The sequence below is a fragment of the Dendrobium catenatum genome, unplaced genomic scaffold (assembly GCF_001605985.2).
Source record: "Dendrobium catenatum unplaced genomic scaffold, ASM160598v2 fragScaff_scaffold_1644, whole genome shotgun sequence".
Lineage (NCBI taxonomy): Eukaryota > Viridiplantae > Streptophyta > Magnoliopsida > Asparagales > Orchidaceae > Dendrobium > Dendrobium catenatum.
Window position 1 is genome coordinate 670325 of NW_021320106.1, and position 17969 is coordinate 688293.

The window sequence follows — 17969 nt, forward strand, 5'->3', positions numbered from 1 at the left end:
GAGAGAGAGAGGTAAGAACGTCATAAGAACAAAAATCACACAGTTCGCATATTTTGAAGTTCAATATACCTAAAATAAATTTCTCAGTGTTTAAAAAGAAATACATACTAAACAATGCAACGCTCCCTACAAATATATGCCTATTGATTTCCAAGAAAATAACACTTAATTACAACCAGATTTTAATATCTAGACCGACTTAAACATGATATGAGAAAGGCCTGAATAAATTCTTACACATGAAATAAGTAAAGACATGAGAAGTTTCTTTCAGAGTATATCACACAACAAAAAAGATAAAAATGTACTAGGTTAACAATGCATGAAGCTATAAAACGCCCTTTTTTTTTTACATGATTTCTACTCAAGGGCGTTTTATTCCAACAACATAGGCCTTGTCAGGAAATACAGGCACTGGAACTAATATTTCAAGCCTTATACAAGTTGTGCAATATCATAAATTATACTTGGAATAAATTATGAATGTTTATGTGATTTCTACTAAGAGAGCTCATTTGGTTGCTTTAAGTGAGAAAACATGTTTTGAAAAACAATAAATTTCCTTGATTCTGCAATATGATGTACTTACAAATCAACATGGGTTTTAAACTCTAAGCATCTTTTAAATCTCTCAAAAATGTTGATTTTATTTCAACTCACAAAATAAGTCATATTCTAGAACACATCTTTTCTATCTAAACACAACAACAACAACAACATCAATATTGAGCCTTTATCCCACTACGTGGGGTTGGCTATATAAATATTTTTTCTCTATTGTGCCCTATTAAGCTCATCTTAATTTAATAAAAAAAGGATACATTTCTGATATTTTCTAGCCAAGTCTTTTTAGATCTACCCTTAACTTTCTTAACATAGGTCAAATACAATATATCTACTCTCCTAATCGGCTCATTAGAAGTCCGACGTTTTATGTACCTAAATCATCTAAGGAGACTCTATCTAATATTATCTACGGAGATACTCCGACGCTTTCACATACATACCAGTTTCACATTTTGTCTCTAAGAATAAAGCCACTCATACACATGAGCATCCTCATCTATGCAACACTTAACTTATCTTTATGCTTCTCTTTTAATGGCCAACATTCTATGCCATAAAGCATTGCAGGTCTCACCATCATCTTATAGAATTTTCATGTAATTTCGAGGGGTACTTTTCTATCACACAAAAGGCTCGATGCATTCCTCCACTTCAACCATTCAACTTGAATTCAGTTAATAATACCCCCATCTATTTTACCATCACTTTGAACAATAGACCCAAGATATCTAAAACGTGTACTCTTATTAATGGCTTAATCACCCAAAGTAACAATCCCCCCAATAGATCTATTACTACAAAAATTACACTATGTATTCTATTTTAAATCTACTCAAACGAAAACATTTAGACTCTAAGGTTGACCTCCATAATTCAAGTTTTCTTTCAACTCTGTCTCTAGTCTTATCAATAATAAGGATATCATCAGCAAAAAGCATACACCAAGGACCATTCTCTGGTAAATGTCTAGTAACAATATCTATGACTAAAGCAAAAAAGATATGGGTTTAACGTTGACCATTGATGTAATCCAATTAAAATAGGAAAATCCTTGGTCAAATCACATTGTGTTTAAACAAAAGTAACAGTTTCAACATGCATATCTTTAATGACTTGAATATAAGCATTATTAACTCCTTTCTTTACTAGAATTCTCTAGAACACTTCTTTTAGAACTTTATCATATCTTTTCTCTAAATCAATAAATATCATATGTAGATCCTCTTTATTCTCTCTATAATTCTCCATCAAACCCCTCAATAAATGTATAGCTTCCATAGTAGACCTACCCGACGTCATAACCTATACTCAATAACTCTCTCCCATAGTTTTAAAGTATGAAACATTAACTTAATTCCTCTATAATTTGTACACTATTGTAGATCACTTTTATTCTTAAAAATAAGAATCAACATACTTCTCCACTCATCTAACATCTTTTTAGTCTTCAAAATAATATTGAAAATTTTGTAAGTCAAGAAATGCATTCATCTCCTAAGCGATTCCACACCTATATTGGAATATCACCAAGTACAATCATTTTTCCGCACTTCATTTTCTTGTTGAATATCATCTTCTAATAAAAGCACTTTTTGATCTTCATCCTTAATGCACTTCACTTGAATTAAATTCTTAATTTTCATATTTCTTTGTTTGGCTAGCTTATATTACATCTTTCACCTACTTTAGTATCTAATCTATTATATAAATTATTAAAAATTAAATTTTTAGCATTGCATATTGCTTTCTTAGATTCTTTATAAGCCCTTTTATATATTTCTCAATTTTTCAAGCCTTCACATCCAAACCAATTTGTATAATAAAGTTACTTATTTTTTTTATCTTTTTTTGCACATTTTGATTTGACCACCAACTATTTTTACTATCAGGGGTTTTTCTTTTTGATACTCCAAGCACATCATTTACAACATTCTCATATCAATAGCTACTTTTTTCCATCTCTTAAATCTTACTCTCAAAAATATTTTTTGTTTATGTTCTTTAAATGCCCCATCTAGTCCTAGAATAATATTTTACTTTATTTTTTCATATTCCGTCCTTCCATCTTAAAGTCCAAAACTAAAAAATAATATTAGGTTCATAAATTTTCACTCGAAATAACTTTATAACAAATTTTGCAATCTAAAAGATCTATTTTTCTTATAAGAAAATGATCAATCTGAGTACTATCAAAATCAACCAAATAAGCCCATAACAATTTACATCAGTGAAAAATGAGAACCTCATTAGATAAACATAGTACACGATTCATTTTGAGTGTAACCATAAACAAAGCAAAGACCCATTAAGAAAATTACCTTCAAGGCCATACTTCTGTAAAAAAGCATATGTGGTAGCAGCATCCCAATCATACCTAGCAAAAAAAAAAGTAACATAAGTAAGATGCCAAAAGTTGAGTCCAAGTCCTAAAGGCTTTAGCTGTCTGCATACTGGTGTTTGGTAGGTTCTTGGGGCTTTGGTTCTATCAACAGAGTGCCTGTATAATGACAAATCCAAGTCATCGTCATAAACATCATAAAATTACAAGAGCTAAAGTTAAACTTTGATGTGGAGAATTTCATCAACTCTGCTACAAGTAGTAAAAAAAGGGAAGATTAACATTAATGAATACATGATCAATAAATTGTAAGGCCAATGAGCCTAAGTGAGTTATTGATGATAACAACCCTTTTTTATTGTCATCTAATGAATTGCCTAAGTACTTGCATAGGTTTGAAATTTAAAGGACCAACCTTGTGGATTTGGACACCTTGTTAAGCAAGCTTCACAATGATGCTTCTTGCAGTCAATTTCGTGCTTTTAGAATTTTTATTCATATATAATGTGCGTATTTAACGTTAACCAAAAATATGTTGAATATCTGAAGTTTTATATTTCAGCACCATTGAAGATTTTTTTTTTTTTTTTTGATAGGTCATGTTGCATGCAAGAAGTCTAACTTGATAGAGAGATCATAGACTCCAATCACCTTAGTTGTCACAGCAGACACAAGTAGTCAAATATAAAAGAGAATGTTGCATTCTAGAAGTCTAAGTAGAGATATATTATACTCCAATCACCTTAGTTATGACAGCAAACACAACTAGTCAAGTATAAAAGAGAGTAAGACATATATCTCTTGAGCCGTTGGAGAATATAAAACTGAGGGTACTAAGGTTGGTCCCAATGTGCATCAATTGTAAATATTGTAGATCTATGCGATGGCAAGGGCTATTATGTGATTAGAGGTGGTCGTTATGCAATCCTGGTTGGATGACTATGATTTAGATTTGCTAAAATTGGCTATAACATAGTTCTCACTAGGGCGGTTGCGGTGTAGACTGTGAGAAAGCACTACCATGATTAATGTCATGGAGGGGGATCACAACACATGCGAGGCTTTAGTACAGGTCCTGATGTGACAATAATTGTGACACAAAACAGATTATAATGTGGGTCTTGTAGGGCATAGTTACAATTCAGGGATAGTTGTGCACAGGTATGGAGGTGATAGCTAAAATGCAAATGATATTTCAATGCAGGTTTTAACGAAATGATGGCTATAATGTAAGCGAGGTTTGACCTTGGTTTTGAAAAAGTTTACTAATTCATATGTTTGAAGGCAACGGCAACAATGACACAGGCAAGTTAACGTTGTAGGACTTGAAGGATCTGGATGCATTGTAAGAGAAGTTTTGAAGGAGACGGTTGTGCAACAAAGCTATAGCTCAAGTCTTGAGGCTGCGATGATGATGATGTAAATGAGGTTGCATATATTCTTAAAGATCGTTGAAACGAAATGGGGGTTATAGTGCATTTAAAGTGAGCAAATACATCATGAAATGTGTAAGTGCTCTATGCAAAATGCAAATGCATCAAATGCAAATGCATCAAAAGGCATGCCCGATATATAGAATCACTGAAATCAATTTAGTCTGCATAGGCTCTGACAAACATGCTAAATGCTCGAATAAAAAGTCCAAAAATGCTGCACGGATTGAAAAAGGGATAATTCATTTTTTACTCGTCTCGAGAAGCGTATAACTATCCTAAAATGGACACAATTTATTTTGAAATCATGTTAACCATCTTTTTAAAAATAAGATTATTGACATATTGAACTCACATTCTCGAACACGTCGGCCTACCTATAGAGTAGGGTCGTAAGTCATGTTTCATGTTCTATCATTAGCGTACCCATAATAGAAAGTCGTGTTTCATGTTCTATCATTAGTGTACCCATGATAGAAGTTGATAGGACTTATGCCTCTTGCTGATTACTGGACAATGGTAAAAAAATTAGACTTACTAATTTTAACTTTTGCCAAAATTAAGTTTGAAATAAAAAAATGTTTGATCACAAATATTGCAAAGATTTTTTATTTCATGTTTGCAAAATGCCTTCAAAACCTTTAATAAAAGAAATCTATTTTTAAAACACGAACCCTTGAGGCCATATTTACAAAACGCAATCATAACTTTTAAAATACAAAACAAACCAATTTTAGGAGATTGACACAAGATCAATTATTCTTGTGCTTAGCTTTGCCATGGGAGGAGGACATTGAGCAAGGTCTAATATTCTTTGACGACTATAGGCCTATGGCTCAGGGCCAAGGACAACCCAAGAAGCTGGTGATATGGAAGCAATTGAAACCAGCAATGCATCAATATTAGCAATCTAAATATAAAATCATATAGTATCAAATCCAACAAAAGTGACAAAATGAAATTCTAATCATCAAGAAACAAAATTGAGTAGATTTTCTGCTCAAATTTGATGTTGCCAAAAAAAAATTGATGATGCCTTATAAATTTTTTATTAACAAATTCAAATTATATGCTTGGAGAATCAAAAGAAAAGCTTCTAATAGTAAAAATAGTTCGTGGTAGAATCAAAATGTGCAAGAAAAGATAAATAATTAGTTTTGTTATAAAAATTTATTTAAATATAAAAGCTTAAAATTTTGAGAAAGATATAGAGAACATAGTGATTGTAAGAATGCAATATGTGATACAAATAATTTAGATTTTAATAATGAATATAATAAATTAGATATAAAAGATGGCAAAAGATGCATGCATAAGTTAGTCAAGCAAAGAGATAGAAGTAAACAATTTGCTTCAAGTGAAGCGCATTAAAGATGAAAATCAAAAGTGTTTTTTTTAGAAGAAGATATTCAACATAGGTGGATAATATGTTTCGATAAACTTTTCAAAGTATTTTTCTTAGAAGAGAATATTTATCATGCATCTTTTGTGATAGAAAAGTACCCCTCAAACTTAATGGAATAGTTTATAAGATTATGGTGAGACTTCTAATGCTTTTGGAGTAGCATGTTGGCTATTACAAGAAAAGCATAAAATTAAGCGTTGCAAAGATGAGGATGCTCGATGAATGGCTTTACACTAGAGATAGAATTTGAAATGAGTATTTACGTGAAAATATTGGAGTAGCTCCAATGGAAGATAAGATTAGAGAGAGTCACTTTAGATAGTTTGCTCAGATAAAATATTGATCTTCTGATGACCAGATTAGGAGAATAGATGTATTAGATCTGGCCTATATTAAGAAAAGTAAAGGTAGACCTAAAAAGATTTGGTTAGAAATTATTAATACAACAACAAAAACAACAACAAGCCTTTATCCCACTATGTGGGGTCGGCTACATGAATCATTTTTCTACATTGTGTCATGTTAGGAATCAAATTTTCATCTAAATCTAATAAAGAAATACCATTTCTAATGTTTTCCAACCAAGGCTTTTTAGGTCTACCTCTATCTTTCTTAACATAAATCAAATCTAATACATTTACTTTCCTAATCAGGTCTTCGGAAGGCCGCCATTAGAAAGTATTAATAATATTTTTTTATTAGATTTAAATGAAAATTTGACTCTTAATACGACATAATGAAGAAAAAGATTCACATAGCTGAACCCATGTAGTGGGATAAAGGCTTGTTGTTGTTGTTATTCATCTTATTGAAGTTAATCATTTATTATAAATGAAACATGAAATTAAGGGTTGGAGAGGTTGCAGCTTCGAAAAGTTGAAAATTTGGGGGTGGTGGACTAATTAGGGGCGGATTGTTGTGGGGGATGCCTAGGGGGCACGTGCCCGACCTCCGAAAATTGGAAACTCTCACTACTGGCTGCAGGTTCTTATTTTAGCAAGGGGAAGAAGAAAACATAAGTTTCTTTTTCGCTTGCGATTGCTCTGCACGCGCAATTTGCCATCCTTGCTCAACCGATGAGGCGACAACTCCTTGTGTGAGGATCTGTGAGGAAGTTCCGATGCCTCCTTTGTCGTTCATCTGCTCTGCTCAAGGCATCGAACCGATCCTGAAAGGTAATTTGTGCAGATTTGTTTTTCTTCCTTGAGGCGTGAGATATATGTTTCTGCTCTAAGTTTTTATTTTTTTTTTTGTCTAAATGATTCAATCCATTGCATTTTTTAATGGTGTGCGGTTATAAACTTACAATAATTCAATCCACTGCATTCTTGATCGATCCTGTGAGGTATCAATGCACTTGTGATGATATCATAGGTTTATGTATTATTTTGTCTTCCCCTTGCTGAAATAAGGACTACTTTTTTCACTTGGATCAACTGCTTTTGTGGCATTCGTTTACTGCTAAGGCAATTTATTGTTATCATCCTTTCACTTTACCTTCTAAACAAGTTATTTGGTAAGTTGAGGGGGATTTTTAAAAAAATAAATTAGGCCCCCTATATACGAAGTTTTTGGATCAAGCATATCACATAAACAAGATCAATTTGACTATAGGCTCAAATCAAAGTTAATTAGTTATGCATAAGATAGTGAATCAACATTATTTATGAGCTTAATCAAGCATATCACATACTTCTAGTATTCTGTTCTAAACCACCACTATCACACTAGTAGTTCACTTGCACTTTGCAAAATTAAAGAACTTCAGTTATAAGTACGGCGCTTTATCAACAACAACAAAATCAAGTATTTATCCCACTACGTGGGGTCTAAAATATAAATATGATGCTTCAACTTCACAATAAAATAGAGTTTAAAAAATGCACCAGTAAACCCAATCTTCTTCTTCCAGTCAACAGCGGCTTGGAGAAACTTTGCCTGTAGAGAAACACCATAAGATGTTTGTCAATAAACAAAAATCTGGCATTCATTCAAAATTTAGAAGTTTTGAAAATATAAATAGAAGTTACAACAATGGCCATATATCACAATATAGCCCTGAACTAAAAGATGAAGCTCATACCAGGTGATCAAGTTCTCTTTTCATATCAGTATTCAAGAGAGTTTGGTACCCTTCTCGACCGCCCCAGAAAACATAGTTTTCTCCTCCAAGATAATGGGTGACCTACAGAAAAAATGTGCGTTCAGCTGTATATGAATGCAAGGTAAAATATACATATTTGATTAACGAAAAGATCCACCTCCATAGCTTTCTTGACTTGAGCTGCAGCATAAGCATAAACTCCAACCTCAGAGCTGCAAAATTAAAGGAAATAGTTAAAAAATGTTCGTGCACAAGACATAAGATTGACCATATGAAAAATTAGGAGAAAGCCAGACCTAGTGGCAGCACCGTGCAAGTAACGAGGATGCATGAAAAGTTGGGCTGTGCCCCATAATGGCCTGATATTAGTGCCCTGCGGCATAACAAAGTCAGGCATTAAAAAAATGTTCAAGTTCTGAAATTAAAATGATAAGGGAAAATGCAATACCTCTTGAAGTTGCTTTGCAACAGCAATTACTTCATCTAAATTTTCATTAGTTTCCTAGTAAATAAAAAAAATGTATTGTTAAAAAATGCATATCTAAGATAGTAATCCTAATTAAACAAGAGCATGAACAAAGCAGATTAACAAGGTTTGATCAAGACTAGGTAGACTCAATAGAATAGAATAACCTTACATTTGTAGTTGCTACTAAGGCCCAAAAATGTTCAGCAACTTCATATCTAAAACCACTAACACAATTACTAAACCCAACAACTAACACTCTACTATTCTGTTTAAAATTGCGCAATTAGAGGCGCGCCTCTGCGCAATTCCTCCCAAAAGCGCCTTGAAACCTACGCAATTCCACCTCTGTAAGAGGCGTACGCCTCACTGGGACTGAGGCACGCCTCAGAGGCGCAATTGCTCAATTCCTAGTGAGGCGTACGTCTCAATGGTTTAGGGCCCACTCACTTAAATTGAATCTTTTTCTCTCCTTATACCCGAATGGCATCAGCAAACCCGAATTTTCCCCCTCCCGCATGCTCCGTTTCTCGAAACAGAGGTCCCGCACGCCGTCGGCTTCCTTCCCGCCGCTTCTCCCGCCGGCGCCGCCTCTCTCCGGCGAAGTTGAAACTTCCGGTTGCCCTCTAGGAGTACTCCACATTGGATTTTAGGTATTTTTTTAAGTTTAGGGTTGGTTAGATGTAAAGAAAAGGTGAATACGTCATTGCGACGTGACCCTTCTTGGAAATATAGCGTGCAAGTTGATGTAGGAGGGGGCAAGAAAACGTATGTCTATTTAAAATGCAATTTTTGTGACAAAGTGGTGAAGGGAGGAGTAACCCGCATGAAGGAGCAGTTATCATGCTCTCACAAGAACGTAGCACCATGTGCAAAAGTGTCGGACAATGTGAAGGAGGAAATAAGTGCTTACATGAAGAAAACTACCACTACAAAACACTTACAACATGAGCAATTTGATGAAAGGGTCGGACATGGTGCTTATTTTGGGAGCGAGAGTAGAAAGGGCTCTTCCTCCACTATACATAATAGAGGTGCACGGGGTCCTATGGATCAATATATGACTAATCTAGGAGCGAATAGAGGAGAAGCAGAGATGATGCCTGCAGCTGGTACTCGAGATGAGCGGCGACAGGTTTGCATGGACATTTGGAGGTTTTTTTTTTTAGAATGCAATACCATTTAATGTTGCTACATCGCCTGCCTACTTCAGTATGTTGCGGTCTGTATGATTGTATGGAAGAGGGTTGAAAGCACCTTCCACAACTTCTTATATGCTATCGCAGTATATTTATATCAAGTGAGCAATTAACATGCTAATGATCTTTTCTCTTATTGAACAGGGAAGAGAAAAGTGAGTCATATTGAAGATGATGATGACATGGCATTCATAGATACAATTGGAGAAGAAGATTCACTTAAAGACCCATTTAGTGATGGGATATGATTGCATTTTATATGTTTTTTTGTACTTTGAGAGTTTTGTTGAACTAATATTTTGTGATTTTGTACTTTGAGACATGATTTTATTGCATGATTGCATCTACTTTCTTACTTTATTGCTATTATTTTCCTGATTTTATTGCTATTATTTTCTTGCTAAAACCCTTAATTTTTCATTTACGCAATTCTGCTTACGCCTCGCCTCACGGACAAAAACCCCCTCGAGGCTTAATTACGCAATTATAAACCTTGCTCTACTACAATGTCAACTAATCAGGACTAGCCCTATATTATTGTCATTGTCATGCCACTTGTATATCAACGTAAATTGCACAAACATTTTCTTCAAAGCTTTAGTACATATTATGAGGTTTCATTCTTTATAGAAACAAATTAAAAAATCATAATGAGAATTGTAAAAGGTACATACCGCAAGTGTTTTTCCATCAGGTGCAATGTCTCTGTCATGAAAACACCATCTTTCAACTCCTAACTTGTTAATGAACTCGAAGTTTGCTTTCACTATAAAGACATAAAAGAGATGAGTTCTAGTATTTCAACAAAAGTAAAAGATAAGTTTGTTTCCCTTACTTCTTCTTTTGGCCATTGCTACTGAATTTGTGCCATCTTCCCATGGCCATGTTTTTGTCGGAGAACCAAAAGGATCAGCTCCAGTTCCACGGAATGTATGCCAGAAAGCAACGCTAAATCTCAGCCAATCCTGAAGTAATCAAAAGGCCATAGTAGCAAACATTAAAATAAGATAAATAATACCAATAGACTCTAGCCATATTGGCGGTTTCAAATAAACCAACCTTCATTTTCTTTCCAAGAATCTCCTCATCAGCATTATACCACTTATATGAAAGTGGGTTCTTGCTATTAGGACCCTGAAAAAAAATTTAGAATGAAAAGGTTAGAGCATGCTCTTTACATGATTTACTTCAGAGAAGAAAAAAAAAAAAGCTAAACAAATAGAAGGAATCATCTTAACAAAGAAAGCAGTTCCATGTAGAGACAAAACCAAACAAGGAAGAAATCATCCAAAAAAAAGAGTAATTTCATTACAAAACTAAAAATCAATATATGGTTCGAATAAGATAATTACCTCATATTTGATTTTGGAAATTCCAGGAAAGAACTCCCCTTCCCATCCATCTGAAGAATCATCACCGCACTTGGCATTGATATCAGCTGGGCATGTCTGTGACAAAGCAATCTGTAATCATGAAATTCGAAACAATTCATGACAAAAAGTAAATCTCATTAATCCTTAAGAAGAGAACCACAAATGCAAACAAAATGGAACATCAAGATAGCTTACAACAGTCAATATGACCAAGTTCAAGCTCAATAGCACTGGAAGGAACCCCCTAAGCTTCATTTCTTTGATCATGCAAGCCCTGAAATCATACATGTTAGAACAATAATGAAAATTTTGAACTTTAATCAGAAGGGCTGTTTGGTAGTCGGCTTTATGCAGTATTTACTGTAAATAATGCCAAACTATCGAAAAAGCCAAAATAAATCCTACATATTTCTAAATTCCATTTACCTCTGTTTTGGTCCAAATCCTGAATTTACTAAGTTTGGTGAATTGAAGAAGTTGGCAGCAAGTAAGATTTAGGGGCTGTTTGGTATGCGGATTTAGGCCGGATTCGGGCGAAATCCAGCCAAACGGCCTAAAATGCAAATCCAAATCTCACGGTAAATGGAATCCGCAGTTGACAGAAAAAGACCACCTTTTGCGGTAAATCCCGGTTTTCGCAAATCCACCGATTTGGCGGATTTAACTACTTATTTGCGCGAGAGGAAGTCCGAATGTTAAATCTTTTAATTGCCTTAAATCCTGACTTGTATACCCAAATGGTCACACAAGATTAAACTGGATTTATCATGAATGTTACCAAACAATTTTTAGGATTTAACCCCCAAGATTTCGTAAATCCGGATTTGGAGGATTTACAAAATACTACTTAAATGAAATCCTAGATTCTACCAAACAGATGCAGGATTTAGGTCGGATTTGAAGTTGATTTGAGCTAAGTCCAGCCAAACGGCCAAAAACGCAAAACCAAATCTCACGGTAAATCAAAGCCGCGGTTGACGGAAAATTTCCTCTTTTCGTAGTAAATCCCGGATTTACGAAATCCTTTGGTTCGGCGGATTTACGGGATTTGTCCGAAGAAGCGCGCGAAAGGGAGAAAGTTACCTTCACAGCAAGCGAGCTCCGTTGTTGCTTCCGATCAAAAAAAAATGTCGTAACTTCCGCTCCAACAGGAAGGGAACGTCGTCGAAGTAGCAAAGTCGACAGCGACCAAGAAGAACTCGTGCAAAACTCTACACCCATGCGAAGGAACGAAGCCAAACGAGGAAAGGTAAACCTGGACTCCTCTAAGTTATTGTTGGATAATTTAATTAATATAATGATCTTTTTGACCTCCTTCTTCGTTCGCGACTTCCTCACTTCTATTTTTCGCTGAGGGTTTCGGGTAGGAGCGGAAGGGACAGAGACGAGTGTTTCCTCACACCTACTTCACATAAATAAGAGCGGAAATCAACTTGCTACTTCGCTTTTTTTTTTCTGTAAACAAAACAAATGATGGAAGTATTGCTGATCATGAATCATCAACAAAATGATGAGGTTTTCAAAAATGCATCGAAAACCCAAAGCATTTTTTTAAATCAGACAAGTTTAAAGATTCTACGAAAAAAAATCACTGATCAAAAGAGGCACAAATTAGAATCCAAACGAGAAGAACGCTCTTCAAAAAAAAAAAAACTTTGCTAGCTAAACAAATATAATCAAACTTTTTCAAAATAAACAGAAAGAAAATCTAATAAAGAAGTGAATCTTTTTACCAAATGAAGAGATATAAGCAGCAAAAGAAAGCGACAAAGAGAGAGGGACGATGAACTGACTGCTCCAGCGGCGTTTCTTCTCTATAAAAACTCCGAGACTTTCCCAACTGTCGATTGATCCCACACCTTCCTCTTCGTCGTTATCTTGTTTCTTCCATTAAACTATTTATCACACCAAAAGATCTTCGTGTTTAGGACGGCAGTCCCAAAATACTCTTTTGAGCTATTTATTGCATTGTCTTTTTCTGGCCTGTTGTGGTACACTGTAAAAATTGGATTAGATCAATCTTTTCAGCGGATCAAATTGTGGATATGCTTAGGTAGTTCTGGTTTTTAGACCGTTGCAACATCCATATTTATCTTTTAAGGTCAAATTTCAAAATAATTTGGAACTATTTATGTGCGATCATATTGCTTCAATTTAATTTTTTTTATTATAAAAAATTGATTCAAAATGATAACTTTAAGGCTAAATTGAGATCAATTTTGTAAAATCTAGAAACTAAAATGAAACCGATTTTATATCACAATTATGATTTGAAGAATTATATTTGATAAATTTTGTATAATCGAGAGATTAAATCAAGGCAAAGTGATACTTTGAAATTAAACTGGCCATGCATGAATAATCTAGGACTATTTTGAGATTTTTATGTTTATCTGAATGTAAATTTATGCTTTTGTTTTTGAAAAAATATATATGATATTTAAATGATAAAATATAATAAAATAAATTTTAAATATTTCAAAATTTATTTTTAGATTAATTATATAAATAATATTTAGAAATGCACTAATTTTAATATAAATTGAAGAATTTTAAGAAAAATCTTAATGCGCTTTATTCTAATATATATTGTTGCGTCCTGGAGTATTCGCGGCGGTAGAGAAAATATATAGTTTAACGTCTTAGCATTGTACGAAGATCCAGCACACAATCAGATAAATGAGAGAATATAGCGTTCATAAGAGACACCGTAGTTTTTACGTGGAAACCCCTGAAAAAGGGGGAAAACCACGGGGACTGGCCCAGTTTGAATGAATTCACTAGTATTTGCAGTCGATTACAAATGAGGCCCTTCCTTGGGAGAAGGCCTTGGCTTGATGGTACAAATGTACATCATATAGAGCGCATTACATAGTGAGAGTTACAATAATATACATGTTTGTTTGGTTGGAAAGGCCATAGTTGGCACAATACGAGGGTCCGAAAGACCGTAGTTGGTAGGAGATTGGGGTCAGGAAGACCATTATATGGCAATGTAGGTCGGAAGGACAGTAGTAGACGACAGAGGACGTGAGGACCGTAGTCGACAGAAGATCGGGGTCTAAAAGACCGTTGTCTGGTGATGGAGGTCGGAAGGATCGTAGTCGGCAGGAGATAGGAGTCTGGAAGACCGTAGTTGGCAGGAGACCTGGGTCTGAAAGAGCGTAGTTGACAGGAGACCGGGGTCTGAAAGATCATTGTCTGGTGATGAAGGTCGGAAGGGCCATAGTAGGCGACGAAGATCTGAAGGACCACAGTTGGCAGGAGACTGGGGTCTGAAAGATCTTTGTCTGTTGATAGAGGTTGCAGTGTTTTGGAAGAACTCTAGGAATCGAGTGGTGGCCTGGTGGATCTCAAGGCCTAAAGTAACGGTCCGGCGGAAGTCCGGGCCTCATATGATATTCTGGTGGAGCACATGGCCTCAAGCGGGTGTTCGACAAAACTTCGAGCCTCAAGCGGTGGTCTGACAGAAGTCGGAACTCAAGTGGTGTCCTGGTGGAGCACAAGGCCTCAAGTGACGGCTTGGCGGAAGTCTGAGCCTTAAGTGGTGTTTCGGTGGAGCAACGATATCAGACGGTGGTTCGACGGAGGTGAGAGCCTCAAGTGGTGGTCTGGTGGAGCAACGGCGTTAGGCAGTGGTCCGGTGGAGGTGAGGGCCTCAAGTGGTAAAGCAACGGCGTCAGGCGGTGGCCCGGCGGAGGTGAGGGCCTCAAGTGGTGGTACGGCGAAGTCCGGGCCTCAGGTGGTGGTCCAGCAAAGGTGAGGGCCTTAAGTGGTGGTCTGGCGGAGCAACGACGTTAGGAGGTGGTCCGGCGGAGGTGAGGGTATCAAGTGGTGGTCCGACGAAGGTGAGAGCCTCAAGTGGTGGTTCGGCAGAGGTGAGGGCCTCAATTGGTGGTCCGACAGAAGTCCGGCGGTGGTGGTCGAGGAAGCAAGGGAGCAAGAGCGATCTTCGATCTCTCTCTTGTTTCCTTAGGCTTAGGGGGGTCCTCTCTCAAGAGGAGAGGGAGATCTATTTATAGATTTATGGAGTTGCATGGCACGTAAATATGTGAGATATCAAGGGTAAATGGGGAGTGGTCGGATGAACGGCCGATGTTGAATCCCTTGATCATGCACCGTTCTTTAGACATTTGAAGACCTTAATGATGTTGGAATTCAGTGATCTTGGGCTCGTTGGATTCGTCTCGTCGATCCACTCGATTCAAGTATAAGCTTGTTATGTTTGGAAACCGTTTGGTAATCCAAATTGTGGTTTGAACCTTTCAACAGTGCTTCGGGTCCTTGATTTAGACCCATTTGGGCTTGGATTGGGTCGAATTTGGTGTCGTTGGGTTCGTATTTCCGAGACGCTCAGTTCGACTGTAAGTTTGCTGAAATCGGAGTTGAGATGCTCCTGATTTTAATTTCGAAAGTTTCCAACATGATTTTGCTTTGAGATTCGTGCCCGATCAAGATAATTTTTGGATGATGTATCATATATATTTTTATTTTTTAACATTCATTTTTTCAGATATTAACTATAATTCTATTAATTTATTTATTTACTTTTTCTCATTTGAATAAAATATTTTTATAATTAAATCTAATAAGGAATTATCAGATCAGGTTATTTATTGGCACCTCTATTATAAACTCGGCCAATTAAATTTTTAAATTCATAAAACTGACATTTTATCGCATCAACCACTTTCCCATCACAGCCATCCATTTTTTGTGCCTATTTAATTTCTTTGGGGTGTTCTTTAATTTTGTTTTTATATACGTATTTTAATTAGTTGCATAACTACGAACTTGGCTTATATTTAATTAGATTAACATAAAATACAAAATATTTTAGTTTTTTATTTTTTTCATCCTATTAATTTTTTATAATTTATATAATATTTTAGTTGTATATGAAGAACGACTTACAAATAAGTTAGAATTTAGCGTCCCTATCATCAGAGCCGGACATAACCACTACAATAAAAATGACCGTTTTTTTTGGCAGACTTTTCCGTTTAAAATGTATCATTTTCTATTAGAAGGGTTCATTTCGGACAAAAATTTTTTCTGGTTAAATAGAAAAATATTTACCAGCAAAAAATTTCTGACGAATTTTTGACAGAAGATTGAACCTTAAAAATTAAACAGATGAACAAAATTCGATCAAAATATTCTGGATTGGCGAAATTTATGACAGATACTAAAAAAACTCATAACATTCTATTTGCATGGAAACCAATTGGAATTCACGGTTGATCATTCCAACACATTATACAAACTAATATAATTCAAAACTAATATTCTAAGCTAACAATGAAAAAAAACATCCATTAAAGAAAATTTTACTAATAAACATTAGATTGTAAAATTCTCTAAATTTCTTTGTCAAATTCAAGATTAAGTTCATCACATATTACAATACATGCAGTGCACCTAATTGTCTTCAATCTCTTCACTCTCCTCAGACTGAGGCTCCTAAATTCTTTCGATGTTGTTTCCTAGATGGCCTAAGCTTTGCCTACATCTCATATTGTTGTGTTAGTATATCTGCTTATACTAATCGCATATGTTCACTAATTAGGATTCTTCTATTTAGGGGTGTCAATTCGGGTCAGCGGGTCGGATTCGGGTCGAACCCGGAACTGACCAGGGACTGTTCGGGTCAACCCGAACCCGACCCGTTTTTAAAAACGGGTCAGGTCAACCCGACCAGACACGAATGATCCGAAGTTGACCTAAAATTTCTAATTTTCGGGTCAAAATCGGGTCAATATTCGATTTTCGGGTCAAAATCGGATAAAAAACGGGTCAATCTCGGGTTTGCTGGGTCAACCCGAGCCCGACCCGATTTTTAAAACGGGTTGATTTGTTAAACCCGAACCCGACCCGTTTTGGGTTCGGGTTGATCCGAACCCGGATTTTTTCGAGTCGGGTTCGGGTCGTGTTTCGGGTCGTGTCAAAAATTGACATCCCTACTTCTATTGCAATTAATGAAATTGCTATTAAGTATTAAAATAAGATAATTATAAGCAATGATATAATTCATCAATAGCCCTAATCTATCGGGTTCACTAATTTCAACCAAAAATTAGATCAAAAATTTTGACGAAAATATTTTGCCTAAAATTCTATGGATATGTGGTGAATATTATGTAGTGAACAAAAGATTACTTCAGGCTGGAATTTTTATATGTAACATCTAAACTATAGTATTTACTTACTTAACGCTTGGGTGTTTCAACCACGTTAATATATATATGAAAAAACATATCCATTTTAGAAAAAAATAATATTACTAATATTTTTTACATGATTTAAATATTTTAATGTTATATAATTAACTATTATGATTTAGATGTCAGATATAATGTTGTGGTATATATATCAATCCCCATTTTGTAAATGCTATTTATAAAAAAGGAAATACTTACAAATCTTATTTTAAAATTTATAATATGTGTACGAATTTTCTTAGAGAATATATGAGCTAAACTATTCTATAATTGATATGTATAGAAATGATAGAACCTATTGATGTCTTTATTTTATTACTGATCATTGATCACGAGATATAAAATTATATATATTATTATTCATCTAAATTTGATCTCGAGGCAAGACATTACTGATGACCAATTTCTTAAAGTGAGTAAAATTAAAACCAACACAATTTTATGTCCGAATATTAATAGATGCATGTTGGAGCGCAACCATTCATGATCTAACTATCTTCATAATGCAAACCTTGGGCTTAAAGCTCATAATGAGGGGTTTTTAATAACCCAAGCTAGAGATGATAAAATATTCAGAAGTTGGTGCACACTTTCATAATCCTTTAATTTTCAAGCAAGTGCTCTAATCCAAAGTTATCATGAATAATGTTTGACTTAAGAGATCAAAGCTAATAATAAAATTAGAGACATAGCCATTTGTTTGTGCCAATAATGCCACGGAGAATACAAGAATCATTGTATGCAAGTGACCAATCTCTTACAGCGAGAAAAATATAACAAACACACTTATGCTTGAGTGCCAATCTGCTTAAAACAATCAATCAACATGTTTTGATTTCTCACCTAACTCAAGAAATTATAAA

General features: G+C 35.2%; 1 protein-coding gene across 5 annotated transcripts in view; it reads right to left on the reverse strand.

The window, feature by feature from the left end:
• Window positions 1–12834, reverse strand: part of LOC110109488 (xylose isomerase) — a 16289-nt gene extending 3455 nt beyond the window's left edge. Inside the window, exons 1-13 of one of the 5 annotated variants that reach the window (XM_020840579.2) lie at window positions 12679–12834; window positions 11081–11159; window positions 10865–10960; window positions 10572–10646; window positions 10348–10477; window positions 10187–10278; window positions 8296–8349; window positions 8144–8220; window positions 8005–8059; window positions 7827–7928; window positions 7630–7681; window positions 3019–3064; window positions 2886–2941 (exon numbers count right to left, since the gene is read on the reverse strand). In XM_020840579.2, the coding sequence (XP_020696238.1) occupies window positions 2886–2941; window positions 3019–3064; window positions 7630–7681; window positions 7827–7928; window positions 8005–8059; window positions 8144–8220; window positions 8296–8349; window positions 10187–10278; window positions 10348–10477; window positions 10572–10646; window positions 10865–10960; window positions 11081–11152 (907 nt within the window). In that variant the 5' untranslated portion in view covers window positions 11153–11159; window positions 12679–12834. Of the gene's footprint in view, window positions 1–2885; window positions 2942–3018; window positions 3065–7629; window positions 7682–7826; window positions 7929–8004; window positions 8060–8143; window positions 8221–8295; window positions 8350–10186; window positions 10279–10347; window positions 10478–10571; window positions 10647–10864; window positions 10976–11080; window positions 11162–11968; window positions 12490–12621 lie in introns of those variants that run through there. The other 4 variants (XM_020840575.2, XM_028701176.1, XM_028701177.1 and 1 more) reach the window with 4 other exon arrangements.
• Between the last annotated feature and the right edge of the window lie 5135 nt (window positions 12835–17969).